At 33.7% G+C, this 15,403-nt stretch overlaps 1 protein-coding gene and 1 long non-coding RNA gene across 2 annotated transcripts; one reads left to right on the top strand and one right to left on the bottom strand.

The window, feature by feature from the left end:
- Positions 1–11,863: 11,863 nt before the first annotated feature.
- LOC118039450 (cullin-1) lies at positions 11,864–14,676 on the bottom strand. The gene is made up of 7 exons (XM_035046150.2): positions 14,301–14,676; positions 13,869–13,968; positions 13,594–13,779; positions 13,455–13,502; positions 12,793–12,996; positions 12,621–12,698; positions 11,864–12,283 (listed from the first exon to the last, which is right to left on the bottom strand). Exons 1-7 carry the CDS (start codon positions 14,450–14,452, stop codon positions 12,185–12,187), a joined length of 867 nt encoding a protein of 288 aa, XP_034902041.1. The 5' UTR covers positions 14,453–14,676; the 3' UTR covers positions 11,864–12,184.
- LOC140955836 (uncharacterized) lies at positions 12,039–12,832 on the top strand. The gene is made up of 2 exons (XR_012170447.1): positions 12,039–12,175; positions 12,654–12,832. It is a non-coding gene; the product is annotated as an uncharacterized lncRNA (long non-coding RNA).
- Positions 14,677–15,403: the final 727 nt, after the last annotated feature.

Genomic DNA, 15,403 nt, shown 5'->3' with positions numbered 1-15,403 from the left:
TAACAACCTTTAATATCACAATCATAGTCAATTTGGGCCTACATTAGTAGAAAAGGTGTATCCATTCCCTGACTCAAACATATTTAGGAAGCTGAATGATCTACTTAAGACAAATCTCATTGAGTTGCTAAAGGTGAAGCATCCTAAAGAAGCAAACCAAATGGACAATATGAACTATTGCAAATACCATCACTTGATCAGTGATTCTGTAGGGAAGTGTTTTGTGTTGAAAGACAAGATCATGAGACTACATGAGAATAGGGATATTGTTTTGGATGATGAAATAACAACCTTTAATATCATAATCATAGTCAATTTAGGCCTACATTAATCGCTCCTTACAATAAGTTTCAGCTCCTTTGAACCTATAAAACTTGGTGTCATTTTGTCTATGAGCTTCATTGTATCCTCAAGTCAAACTTCATGTATAACCCTTGCACTAAAGTTAGCAACTTGAAGCCTGATTCATCTAAACATTATGATGACAAATGATGGAATTTAGTCACATGTAAAAGAGGAAGGAAGAAGTGCATGCAGATGACAAAGCCAACTATAATAAGAATCTTGATGGTGAGGAAGCTAATTTATAAGTTGATATATTAAAATATTTGATGAAAGTCCATACCAGTTAGAAATGAGGTTTTTTCAGCTCAAAGCTTAAGAAAGCCCGTTATACTGAATGAGTACATGCCAATGGAGATAAGAAGGATGGGAAATATACTTGTTGCTTGCTATCATATTGATAAAGAGAAAACTCTTATTGAACCTGTTATAAAGGAGAGTCATGATGTTTGCACCACTGAGATATTTACTCTTATCAAGAGAGTCAAACTTGTCTCACAGTGTATACACCACGAAGATATCCTTCAACAATAAAGACTTGTTGCTTGGATCAAAACTCCAAAATCGACCTATTTTTCTTAAAGGTTATGCTAATAAAAAGATGGTGAATTGTATCTTGATGGATGATGGTTCGACAAAACGCTATAGGAAAGATAAGACTTGTGATACACATGGAAGATATGGAATCCAATGCACTTTTCCATGTCATAGATGCCAAAACTACTTACAATATGTTACTTGGAAGACGATGAATACATGAAAATGGTATTGTCTTTTTATCGCTCCATAAATATTTTAAATATTGTCAAGATGGACATATGAGAAAGATAGTGGCAGATACCAACTCCTTTACCATGTCGAAGCCCAATTCATTGACACAAAGTTTTATTTTAAATCAATTATAATGGAAGAACTATGATCCCCATCTGACCATCTAGAAGAGGGAAAAATTGTCTATAAAAGCTCAAAAAAGCATAAGTCATCTAGAAATGAAGGAGTGATGATGCGAACCTCGTGATCACGTGGTCACGCAACCTACAATCAAGATTGAGATCTGATCCCGGAAAGCCGAAATAGGTCTGATATGAGTGCGACACAATGGAAACCTGCCCCAAGGCACCAACACTATTGGAATGAGTAGAATGACGCCACGAAGCCAGTTAATCTTTGATAAGTTAGATTCAGTTCGTTCAAGAATTGAAGAATGCAAGAATCACTCTCACACGTTAAAACTGAAAAATTCAGAATAATAATCATCAAAGCTGCCGAAATTGTGGCTTACATGAGTTTAAATAGTTCTTGAAAAATTAACCCTAATGGACCTCTTATGTGGACTTATATGAAGTCCACTCAAAACTGGCCCAAAACCCTAAAATAAAAAGCCCATAACCTGATCCAAACAAGCCTTGGATCCTAGCTGAAAACAAACTATTAATTTAGCCCAAACATGAAAGAAAATAATAAAAATAAGTAACTTGTCATTAAATACTACCAGCCCTTTTTTCCTTGTGTAGCTAGGATGAATAAGGAATCCTTATAAGAAAAGGATTCTGAAACATTAATGAATCCTTGCCACACTAGGAGATTATATTGCAACTCATTAAAGATCTTTGTGGAACTAGGAAATTCCCAAAACCAGCTCCCACATCCTTGGAGGAAAAGAATCCTAATCAAATAGGAAGTCCACAAGTCAAATGGAAGTAAATAACAAAATCCGTACAGCTTCTGTTGACCAGTATTGGGGTGCCTTCCCGAACTCCGATTGACCTGCAATTTTAACCCAAGGTAGTAAGATATGTCTGGAGAGTCCACATAAAATATTAGCCCGATCCAACAGTAGGATCGAGAATTATGACTGTTGCCGTAAACCTGGACTGTTGCGCTTTTTACGCCAAAATCCGAATCTGACCTTACTTGGGTCGTATCACAGGGCTGAACCGTATCATTCCCTCCCTCTTCAAGAAGATTCGCCCTCGAATCTTGAATAGCATTAATGGTGACTTCAGTAGCCTCTTGTTTAAGCCTTCGGAATCCCCTTATTGCTAACACCTTTCTCCAACAACACTGTATAGAAGTAGTGACTGACAAGAATTTCAAATAAGCACGCCGTACTAACCACTTGCGTACATACTTTTGAATGATAACCATAGCGACTCTCCTTCATCTTTCATCCTTTTGGCGTTGTACCTCTTTTTCCCATGAAGCTTCAAGATCATAGAATAATCTTCTACACTTATCAACTTCTCGTTCTAGAACCCCCAAACCATGGCTTAGTATTTCGCATCGTTGATCTACAATCCTCCTCTGTTCCCTCTCCCTTAGTGAATACATGACACAGATAGGGGAAAAAAACAAGAAGACGACGACAAGAATAGAGTTTATAGCATGAAGAACATTGATTTAGACTCGAGAATACAAATCTGACTTTTGTTTGGACCAGAACTTATCGAAAAACAAACTAATGCGATGGTGATGATAGTATAATGGCAAGAACGAAATCAACAGAAACAAAACAAGTTTTGAAAGATAACACCAAACAGACCCGTTACGATAAAACAAGACCTAATTCGGGAAACCTAAAGAAACCGATATCCAAATGACCTCGAATTTAATTTGTATTATTACAATACTATGAAATCACCAAAAATCAATTTATAGGTCGTTCTCTTATTTCTAGGTACCCAAACTCCTTGTATGATCAGTTTGCGGCAGAATTGATCCTCCAATTAAAACCTCCAGAAGCCGGAATCAAAATATGCCCAAATTTAATATATGGTGCGATCTCATCCCCAATACACATAATATGAAGTTTCAACTGATTCTAAGATGTTTTTCTTATGGTTCACTAATAATAGTGTTTCTGCGGCAGAATTGAACCTCGAATTAAAACCTCAAGCAAACAATATCGAAATATGTCCAAATTTGATATATGATGCGATCTCACCCCAAATAGACTGAATATGAAGTTTAAATTGATTCCTAGGTGTTTTACCTAGGGTTCACTAAGACTAGTGTTTTTGCGGCAGAATTGAAACTCGAATTAAAACCTCAAGCAAATAATATAAGAATAAGCCCAACTTTGATTTATGATGCGATCCCACCCCCAATAGATTGAATATGAAGTTTAAATTGATTCCGAGGTGGTTTGCTTATGGTTCACTAAGATTTGTGTTTCTGCGGCAAAAATTGAATGATTCTTCAAATTTCAACTAATAACTCTTTTCTCTATTTCTTTCTTTGTTTTTTTTTTAATAAACTGATATGATTAGAGACAGTAATCGAATGAAATATAAACTTTTTTTTTTTTTGCTTAGATGACGCAGACTCGAAGAACAAGAAGATGGACACAAACACTGAAAAACTTAAAGGAACATTAAAGAAAAAAAAATAAAAATAACAGAAAGATATGACCTTGTTTCGGAGCCTAGCTCTAATACCAACTGATGCGAATCTCGTGATCACGTGGTCACGCAACCCACAATCAAGATTGAGATCTGATCTCGGAAAGCCGAAATAGGTCTGATATGAGTGCGACACAATGGAAACCTGCCCCAAGGCACCAACACTATTGGAATGAGTAGAATGACGCCACGAAGCCAGTTAATCTTCGATAAGTCAGATTCAGTTCGTTGTGTCAACATTAAGGGTTGGTCTTGGATACAAGTCTTCCACACCGCTGCATTTTCAGATTGGTAAAAAGGCCTCGCAATACGTAAGTGTGAAAGAAGTGAAAGATGAATAACAAAATCAGCCTACACCTCTTAGAACTTTAGTTTGGGATCGTCTTAGTGTGACTACAACTTGTGCTTTTGTTTTTGTCAGGATTGGAACCTAAAAGAATGGAAAAGCATAAAAACACATATTAGTCTTTGCAAGACTTGGACAATCCAAGTGAAAAGTTGACAAGCATGTACTTGATCATCAGCTAAATTTGATGGACGGTTTAAAGGATTTTCGAAACAAAATACCTTAATGCATGAAAAGACAATGTGAATGGGTGGTGAGTGCTAAAGGGACATTGAAAGGGAAAAAATATATGATAATGATCACAAACCCCTCTGATGAAGAAAAAAAAGATGAAATAATGTATCTCACTTTAAATCATATCACTATTGAAGAAGATGATAACAATGATCTTATCGTTAAAGAAGATGTCGAGGAAGCTTTGCCCTCCATTGAATAAAAAAATATGCCTACATTGGATGAGCTTAAAGAGATTAACTTAGGAACCGTTGAAAACCCATGCCCAACCTTCATCAATACAAACTTATCACCTGAAGAGGAAACAAATTATATGGAACTTTTGATGGAGTATCAAGATATCTTCACTTGGTCCTATGATGAAATGCCAAGTTTAGACTCAAAGGTTGTTGTCCATGAATTAGTAGTAAAAAATAGGGTTAGACTTGTAAAATAAACCTAGTGTCGCTATCCCCCTTAACTTATCTCATAGATTAAGGCTGAAGTCAATAAACTTATCCAAGTAGGTTTCATTCATAAGGTCAAATATACTACATGGATTTCAAATATCATGCTGGTAAAAAAGAAGAATGGTGAAATTCATGTTTGCGTGGATTTTTGAGACCTTAACAATGCTTGTCCCAAAGATGACTTTCCACTTCTAATCACTGAGATCATGGTCGACGCTACCATGAGCCATGAAAGATTAACCTTTATGTATGGTTCATTTGGCTATAATCAAATTCGAATGACACCCGTAAATAAGGATAAGACAACCTTTCAAACTCCGAAAAAGATATATTGCTATAAAATCATGCCTTTTGGCTTAAAGAATGTAAGTGCCACTTATCAAAGAGCGATGCAGAAGATTTTTGATGATATGCTTCACCAATATGTTAAATGCTACGTTGATGACCTCGTGGTAAAATCAAAAGAAAAAGAAAATCATTTGTAAGATCTTCATCTAGTATTTAAACGGTTATGTCAATTCCAACTAAAAATGATCCCATTAAAATGCGTATTTAGTGTGTCATCGAGCAAATTCCTAGGGTTTATAGTTTGACATTGAGGAATTGAGATTAATCAGTCTAAGATCGATGACATTTTAAAAATGTCGGAGCCAAAAAAATCCACAAGTTGAAGAGTCTCAAAGGAAAGTTAGCCTATATACATAGATTTTTTTCTAACTTAGCAAGTTGATGTCAACCATTCACCCATTTAATGAAAAAAGATGTCATTTTATTAGGATGAAGCTTACACTAATATCTTTAACAAGATTATAAAGTACTTATTGAATCCATCTGTCCAATAAACATCAGTACTAGAACACCCACATATCCTTTATATTGCGGCTCATATACATTTCTTGGGACTGTTGTTGGCATAACAAAATGATGAAGGCAAAGAAAGTGTTTTCTACTACCTTAGTAACATGATAAAATGGGGATTAACGAAATTATTCTCCAATAAAAAAGACATGTTTAGCATTAATGTTTGCGATAAAAAAGTTAGGACATTACCTCATTCAGTACGACTAATCTCTCGGGCCGACCCTCTCAAGTACATCATCTCAAGGCCAACACTATTAGAAAGATTGGGAAAATGGGCTTTATTGCTTTAAAACTATGAAATTGTCTACGTCTCACAAAAGACGATCAAGGGGTAAACACTAGCTGATTTCTTGTTGATCATCCTATTCCCAACGAATGAAAGTTCTCTAAAGACTTGCTTGATAAGGATGTTTTGTTTATTAAAATGTTAGAATCATGGAAAATATTCTTTAATGATACAATACAACAAAATAAAGTTGGAGTTGGGATAATATTCATCACACCGGAAGAAGAGATCTTACCTTTCTCTTTTTCACTTACCGAATGTTGTTCCAATAACATGGTTAGATATCAAGCCTTGATTCTTGGATTGGAAATGGCGATGAATATAATAATGTCTCACCTTAAAATTTTTGGGGATTCTCAATTAGTCATCAAATAACCCCTCACATTTTATGAAGTCAAGAAGCTAGAATTCATCCTATAGCACAAGCATGTGCTAAAATTGACATCACTTGATTGTGTCACTTTAGAACATGTACCACAAAAAAAAAAAAAAGAATAAGCAAGCTGATGCTTTAGCAAATCTGCTGTTAATATTAGCATCATGTAGTGAGGAAATAAAAATCCATAGATGTCAAAGATGAGTCGTTCCACCAATAACTCATGGTGTAAAAGAGAAAGAACAAGTAGGTGCAATTTCTAACTATGAGATTGAAAAAGAAGATTGATACCAACCGCTTATCAACTATTTAAGACATGTTAAGCTATCTAAAGACCTATGTCATAAGATAGAGGTGAGGCAAATAGCTTCTCGTTTCATATATTTCCAAGGCACTCTTTATTAACGCTATTTTGATGGAGTCTTTTTATGTTGTCTCAGAGATGAAGAAGCTACAAAAGCACTAGAAGAAACACATTCGAGGATCTGTGGAGCACACCAATTGGGTCGTAAACTTCATTTTCAAATTAAAAGAATGGGGTATTACTTGTCTACAAGGGTGAAAAACTGCGTAGACTATGCTAGAAAATGCCAAAGTTGTTAATTGCATTCTAATTTGATCTGCCAGCCACCCAAGCCTTTACACCTAATAATTGCTTCTTAGCCCTTTGATGCTTAGGGACTTGATGTGGTAGGACCATTTTTGAAAAGTTCTGGGATACATCTTAACATATTGGCTGCAACATATTACTTCTTAAAGTGGGCAAAAGTTGCAACATTAAAAGAGGTCAAGAAAGAGACAATTGTAAACTTCATTCAGAAAAATATCATTTATCGTTATGGGGTACCAAGATATATCATAACTGATAATAGAAAAGGAGTTCTATAATATAGCCATGAACGAGTTGTGTGCACAATTCAATTTCAAATAACTTAACTATTTTATGTATAATGCCTCGATTAATGGCTTGGAAGAAGCTTTTAATAAGACCTTATGCAATATTCTTAAGAAGGTGGTGGATCACTCAAAGAAGGATTGACATGGTAGAATTGGAGAAGCGTTATGGGCTTTTTGTACTACATTCTAAATATTGACTCAATTTACTCCATATTCCTTAGTGGGGTTAAAGATGTTCTTCCACTAGAATGTCAAATTCCATCTCTAAGAATTGCTATCCTAGGACTCTCCAATGAAGACAACGTTCATTTACACCTTGAAAAACTTGAAGCTTTAAATGAAAAGCGTTTTAAGACACAACAATGATTAGAATGTTATTTAAGCATGACTTTGCAGAGCTTCCAACAAAAAGATGTGATCGCGCTCATTCTAAGAAGGAGATCTTGTCTTGGCAGTACGACGCCTAATAATCATGTCAAAATGCATGGGCAACAAGTTCCTCTCCAAATGGGATGACCCTTATATGATTCAAGAAGTCTACACCAATAGAGCTTATAAAATTATCGATGAGAATGGATTAAGGATTAGGCTTATCATTGAAAAATTCTTAAAAAGATACTATGCTTGAAATCTGATATAGCTCTTGACTTGTACGAGCTAAAACTGTGAAAGGAAAAAAAACCACAAAAAAAAAAAGAACTATGCTATGACTTGATTCTTTGCCTATAAAGATACATAAGCAACTTGAAACTCATTCCAAGTACAGTTATATATAAAAAAAAGAAATTAAAAAAATCCTTCGAATTACGTTGTTATTTGATCCTTTAGCTATAAAGGTATGTAGGCAACTTAGAAATTATTTTGAGTACAATCACACCATCCTTTAAAGCTATTCGAACTTATATGATTGTTCGCAAGGAAAAAGAGGGATAAATAAACCTCAAAACATAATCATAACATGGAAATCCAAGTAGCAATATGCAAACAAAGGTAAAATATAGACTTTATTAATAGAAAGAAGAATTGATACTTGGCATTGTGATAAGGGTGACCAAGGTTACATGAATGATGCTTAATGACCCTAGTATCGGTAACTAAGGTTGTGTGTGAATGATACTTGACAACTGTGGTTACAATGTATATGATGTTGATAAGAAGAATGAAAGGGGTATGATACTTGACAACCATGGTTACAATGTATATGATGTTAATAAGAAGAATGAAAGGGGTCAATAAAAATGAAAGGTTGAGAAGACATTGATTAGCTATCCGGGTTTGGATAGCTAATGGAATCGATAAGATTCAATTGGTGTCGACATTCCTTAAATTGATTAGTCGATTCTAAGTAATTTGGTGGCTAATGATGTTAGTAAAGATTTCTAATATCGATATGGTTACTCCCAGTTAAGGGAAAAAGATAAGTTGATTAATTATTCTGGGTTAGGAATAATTAATGATATCAATGGGTCACAATGGTATTAGCAACCATTTCTGGTGTGATTAGCTACTCTAGGTAAAGAGGTTAATGATGTCAAGGATTCTTGACATTGACAACTTTGATGGTAAACCAGATATGAATAAGAATTGATTAACTATTTTGGGGTATGAATAGTTAGTGATATCAATCAGTTGTATTGATATCAGCTCTTAAATGTAATTGATTAGCCTAACTCGATATTGAGAGACTAATGATACTAACGAGATTCAATAATATCGGCAATTACCTACCAGAAAATGAGAGAGAAAGTATTGATTAGTTATTCCAAAAGAATAGGATAACCTAAGGATACCAAGAAAAGAATATATTGGTATCAAGTGAGAATTGATTCATAAAGAGATGGTGTTCGAAACCATTAAGTTGTGTTGAGATTTTCAAGATGAAATTATTCTTGACAAATGAGATAGGATATTAGATGGATATTCTTATAGATGGAAAATGTATATTGTAAAAAAGGTCTATGCATCAATTTATGTATCAAAAGAAATTTCATATAAATTATAACCTGCCATTGTTATTGTTTGTTACTACCTTTTTATATTTATATGTATACGTTAATTTTTATTTTCAGGTTTATCAGAGTCGCGTCAGGAGTGATCTTAGTTTAGTTACCTTTTGCTTTCAATTATGTAATTATTTGTAAATTAAGAGACCTATCTCCTAAAACTTGAAATGTAATATTAACCAGTATATTTGGATGCATGACTTTAATCTAATGTTTGTAATTTTAAGTACCTATTTAATCATGCATGTTTATAGTTGAAATCGAATCATTCACTTGAATAGCATTATATGATGTTATTATGCAAGATATAGTTTATATGATGATATGATGTAAGGAAATACAAATTTGCATAGCTAACATGAAAGAAAAGCCGTTAAATAAACTTTATCTTGAATATGAGGAGGGATATTAATCTCTTTAAGAGGATGAATGAAATTGCCAGAGCAAATACGAGACTTGTTAATTGAGCTAGATGGATAAGTAATCTTATTAGATTCATTAGACTTACCTATAATAAAGGCACCTTGAAGAGTCATTATATAATCACCATAAACAGTCTCTCATTCTTTATGAAAGGCAATAAATAAATACTTGCAGCTCTTTGAAAGAAAATAATTTCCTTTCTTATCAGCTTCATTAAGTTCATCAGCAAAAGGGATGACTTCATCATAAAAAGTCCTGAAAATTGGAAGGCCGCTACATGATTTCAATTCTCAAAGTGACATAGACTCTTTGCCATTAAGGGTAGATAACGTATTAGTAACAGGATTCCAATGGTTGTAGAAAGAAAGAAAAGGTAACATTCATCTGCCAGTCAAATGTTAAAAGGGATGCAAAAATGGTGTCTTGAATATGTGCCCTCTCAAGCATCGACTCGTAATATTTCAAAATATCTTCTGTCCATTCCCAAAACTTGGGAGTATACTCAAGCGCATCAGAGATTAGGATATAATCCTTGCAAGTAGCATCTCCATCACGTTTATGATAGTCTAATGGAGGCAGATCATCTGGAAATGTGGTTGAATGTGGAAAGGAAGATTAAAGTTGTAAAACTGATTGAGGCAAACCACCATGACCATAAAGTTCATAAGAAGTCTCAAATGACCATGACGTCAAATGCTCGATGCTTTTGAAAGATCACTTCTTAGAGAATGGATCAATGTTGGGTTCATAAATGCAAATGCTTGTTTGACGATACTTGTCCTCAATTACTAAGAACCTTTTAGAAGAAAAAGAAGAATTCTTGAAAGTCATCATCTAAAAAAGAAATATAGTGCGTAGTAGGTGCATATTTGAAAGAAGGGATATGGAACAAGATTACAAATCTCATGATATTTATATGTCCTAAAAAAAAGGGATAAGAACTTACCTTGATTAAGAACAAAAAAAGAGTAATGTTCTAACATTTGAAAGAAAGTTATGAATTGCTAAAATTAATGGTGTGTTAAAAAATAGCAACCGTGACTATTAAGAAACGACTCTTCAAGCATCAAGTCCGATGAAATATTATAGCTAGAGAATTTAGACCACTAAAGCAACTCATATGGAACAACAAGTCAAGCAGTTAACTTATATTTAAGTTTCAAACAATGTCAAAGAAAATTGAGTTACCATCGAACACATAGGATGCATAGTCATATTATTGAGAATATGATCCCGTCATTGAACATTAATAAGTCACAAAATTGCTTTTTAAGGACACACACACTTAGCAAAGAAAAAAAAAAACAAAAAAAAACCCATGCATACCAGTTAGGACTGGTAATGCTCTTTTAGAGCCCCCTCAGGGATCTTTTTCTTATCTAAAATAATAAATCTTTATTATTCTATAAGAGCAAAGTCGACAAAATACAAAAAAAGAAAGAAAAGGTTTTCGTTTCCTTTTAAAAAAAAGAATAAAAGGATTATTTTATTCTTTTCAAAAAATATTTTAATTAGAAATTATACCAAATTATATATTTAATAAAATTATATATTTGTACATGTGTACTTGTTTAATTTCAGGTGCTTAAAATTACATGTACAACTATTTATATAGACTTGAAACTCGATAAACAATATATAAATATCTAAATTTCTTAATCAATGAATATATTAAGTAGAATATGTATATAAAAAAAATCTGATTCGAGAATTCATTGCCATTATCTTATTTTTTTGAAAAAATATTTTAGATAAAAATTATAACCAATTATATATTTAATAAAATCATATATTTATAAACATATACTTGTTTAATTTCAAATACTTAAAATTTTGTTTACAAATATTCATATAGGCTCGAAACTCGATGAACTAAAATTTTTAATCAATGAATATATTAAGTAGAATATGTATGTAAAAAAATCTGATTCGAGAATAGCCATTCCCATCTCTAAATGAGACTACGGAGGCCTCACAAATCCACATCAAATAAACCTTGCTTATCTTTTCCGGGATAGATCAGCTAGAATTTTATCAAAGATGAATGCCAAATAAGTGGTAGCTTACAGAGCCAACACAACAGCAGAATCACTTGGAGTTGAAGAAGATAAAGGCTCAACACCATCCAAAAGGTTCCCAGCAGCAAATCAATTCAAAAACTTTAGAACAGCATTCCAACAGAAATCATCTCAGAAATGGACCAAGCAACCCAACAAACACACATGGATTCCTTCACAGTTGCATATGGGGAATAAAGCTCATGAAGAACAATAATGATTGAATCAGAAATTCAGTTCGCATCCAACATCAAGACACTAAGGGATAAACATGATACTACATAGAATCCAGCCACCAGTGAAGAACAGCAGTAAGCAAAGTCCAGCATATGTAATCCTGTAAAGAAAACAATGATACAGTGTACTATTATCACCCAGATGCGTCTATAAACAGATAGCTGAGCAGATGGAAGAACAGCTTCACTGCGAGTCTGCAACAAATGATCTAAAATATCATCCAGATCTTTATATCCACCTCAACAGATGATTTCTATTCACAGGTAAGTTTCTTAGCTGACTTGCTTATGATCTGCCAAGGGAAATTCATCAACTTGTTTCTTTCTTTCCAGTTCATTAGCATGTGCATTGAGCAATTCTTGTTCTACAACCTGCTTTCAGAATAGTTAACAAATGAGCAACTAAATTTATCAAAGAATACACAATCTCATACAAACTAAACGATGCTTTTCACTGGGAAACGCAGGTTGCACTGCAGGTGCAACTCGTTTCCTGAACCCTTAATCCGAATCGCTTTGTCATGGAACTAAAATAGCAGAGGCCACTTCGATATGGGAGAATTAAGAGCGAATGTTCACAGTTCAGGTCATCTTGAAGAATTTTTCAAAAAAGGCTGAGACTTTGAATCCTAGCATGCAACAATTTATCCCAAGAAGAAAAAAATTCATAAACCTGTCAATTGCTTCTCAAAAAGTATAAGCAACAAACCTCCAGTAACTTCTTTTGGTTTTTGGCCTGCAGGTAAGGAGAAACTGTGTTCTTCTCATGTGTCAAGCATTGGTTAACCTAAATTTCATTGAGAAAGACAGCATTAAATGAACCCTCCGAATTAGTACTGTAATTAGATACTTCAACTGAGAAATGGAAGCAACATTAATACCGCAAGCATATATTCATTATAAGATTTCTTTTGCATCCAATATGAAGCCTTTTGAGAGTAAAATGCAGCAGTGTCCTCGAGGATTGCTTCTTCAAGGTTTTGCTTATGCTGTTTTAATGAACCTACTCCATTCTCTGCATTGATGGCCAAAATACTTTTCACCAAGGCCTGATCGATCTGCTCACCCTCACGTTCCCGGTTGATCTGAATATCAAAAACTCTATGATTTCAGACATTACTACAAGTTCAAGGGGTTTTAGTGAACAGATCAACTATTTCAAAAGGGATTCTTCAAGTATATAGGCAGAGTCAATCATGATAATGAGTTACTGCCAACAAACAGTCTACTTCAATTATCATACAGAAACAATCTAGTGAAAGTATAATTTACCATCCACTAACAATATGAAGTATTTGGTAGCCAGTGGGGATATCAGGACAACAAGATGGAATCCAAAAAGGTTCTCGCATAGGGCTAATGAAACCGAACATTGGTAACTAGAAGTAATTAAGATTTCTAAGACAATCAGTTGTTCTTCTTATGTCGAACTAGTTATCTATAGAGTTAATGTTATTCACAAGAATTCGACATGAACGATATTTCTTGCTCATGCCCTGTGATCGGAGAAATGCTATGAATTTGGTTGAAAATCTAAACGTACCATGGCTTTCACAGCATCTTTTACTGGGCCAAATGTCTCAGCATACACCTGAACACAAAATCAAACTATACATCTGGGAAAAAAGTAACCAGTACCATGATTCAGCTTTGTGAAAAGATTAAGAATTTCCATTACTAACCAGGTTGTAAAAAGTGTTGTGGCTAGTTTGTTGAAGTGAAGGAAGTTTTCTCCTTGCAATAAAGTATCTGTCAAGATAGTGGAAAAATCTACAAAGCCAATAAGTCATGGTTTTGAGAATAGACCATCTCCTCACTATTTCTTGCAGCAAATCTTGGTCTTTCTTTCCATTTAAAGCTGGCAAAACCTGGAATCAATAAACAAGCAAAGAATCCAAATATGAGGAGATTTTATTATCACCGAGTGAAGTTTGTAAATCTGAGAAATGCCACTGACCTTAGAGGTTATGTACTCTTCAAATATCCTCTTATAATAGTCATACAACTCCCGAGAATATTCACCGAGTGGGTTGGGGGTACTGAGTTCATAAATAGTTCTGCTCAGCTTAGTTAACTCTACAAATTCCATGTAACCAGAAAGAAGATGAAAACAACAACAAAGGTAGCCTGTAGCCATGCATAATTTAACTGGATAAAACAAAACATTCACTTGTAATTGGGGTAAAGAGTTGCTATCTAAGACATTGCTCAGAAACAATTTGGCCAAAATGTAACACAACACAGAGATATCAATCATTAGTTTTTGTTGATAACCACCCAGCAGGTGGATCCATCATCATGACTAGCAAGTAAATATCCAAATCCGCTTGTAGAATCAACAGTGTTTTCAATGGTGAAGCTATGAACTGATAGAGAACGAAAAGGATACGTGTAGTATCGCATGTAGTCTTCGGATGAGAACCCTTGGACATTGTCAGTCCCTTCTGCAATCCCAATGGCTCTATCAACCGCCTCCTGTATCACTACCATTCCTTCTTCAAACCTTTCAGAGCTATTGACATTTGCAGTCGTCATGGACATGCTTATAGCTTCCGGCTATGGCTTTGAAAATGCAATTGAAAGACTGCAAGAAAGCGGTGTATCGGAGCAGTTCGACATTACATGTGTTCTTTCTCTTGGTGGAGTTAAGTTTTCTTCCTCAAAAGCGAAGACTTTGACTTTTCATAACGTCAGGGAAGGTTCTTTCATGGTCCCTTGCCTGGTAGGTGGTTCAATTTTTTCAACAGGAAGGCTTATTTTTCTTGACAAGGAATTTAATAAATGTTTATTAAAGTTGATATGAATAATAAGCATTTAAAATCAATTATAAAAACTTAATTTTGATTATCAATACACATTATCATTGAATAAAAAAATCATTATTCTTGTCCTGTAGATATTTTTTTGTTTTGTTTTATAGGTTTGACAAAGCTAACCTAAAACCACCAATCGAAGATAAGGCTAGATTCACTGAATGTGCTCCGATTTGCTCTTCGAAGATAAGGCTAGATTCACTTATTATTTTTATTTATTAATTAAGTGAGCACCGAGTGTGTAGCCTGTGTTTGATGATATAGTATCTGTTTTAAAAAATAGGTTTTAAGAAATTATTTTTATTTATGATTTTAAAAGATAGGTTTAAAAAATATATTTAGTTAAGAATATTGTTAAATACATTTTATGTAAAATAAAATAAAAAATTACCAAACGAGCATTATAATGTGTGATTTAATATTAGATTGAAATAGTTTATTGATATAGTACTATATTTTTCAGAAATTATAATTGTTTACATTCAAATATTTATTTTATCAAATAATATATACAAATATTTCTTTCATTATTAACAGTATTTTATTTGAAAATTTAATTTGATTGATAAATAGATACTCACTAATTATAATCTAGGGTTTGAATTTAGGGAGGTTACATAGAAAATATTTCTTTATGATGTTAAAAAATCCAAGAATATAAAATAAAAAAGTTATTTGA

The sequence above is a fragment of the Populus alba genome, chromosome 8, assembly GCF_005239225.2.
Source record: "Populus alba chromosome 8, ASM523922v2, whole genome shotgun sequence".
Taxonomy (NCBI): Eukaryota; Viridiplantae; Streptophyta; class Magnoliopsida; order Malpighiales; family Salicaceae; genus Populus; species Populus alba.
The sequence above is the reverse complement of the archived record's forward strand: the minus strand, read 5'-3'. Positions and strand labels throughout refer to the sequence as shown.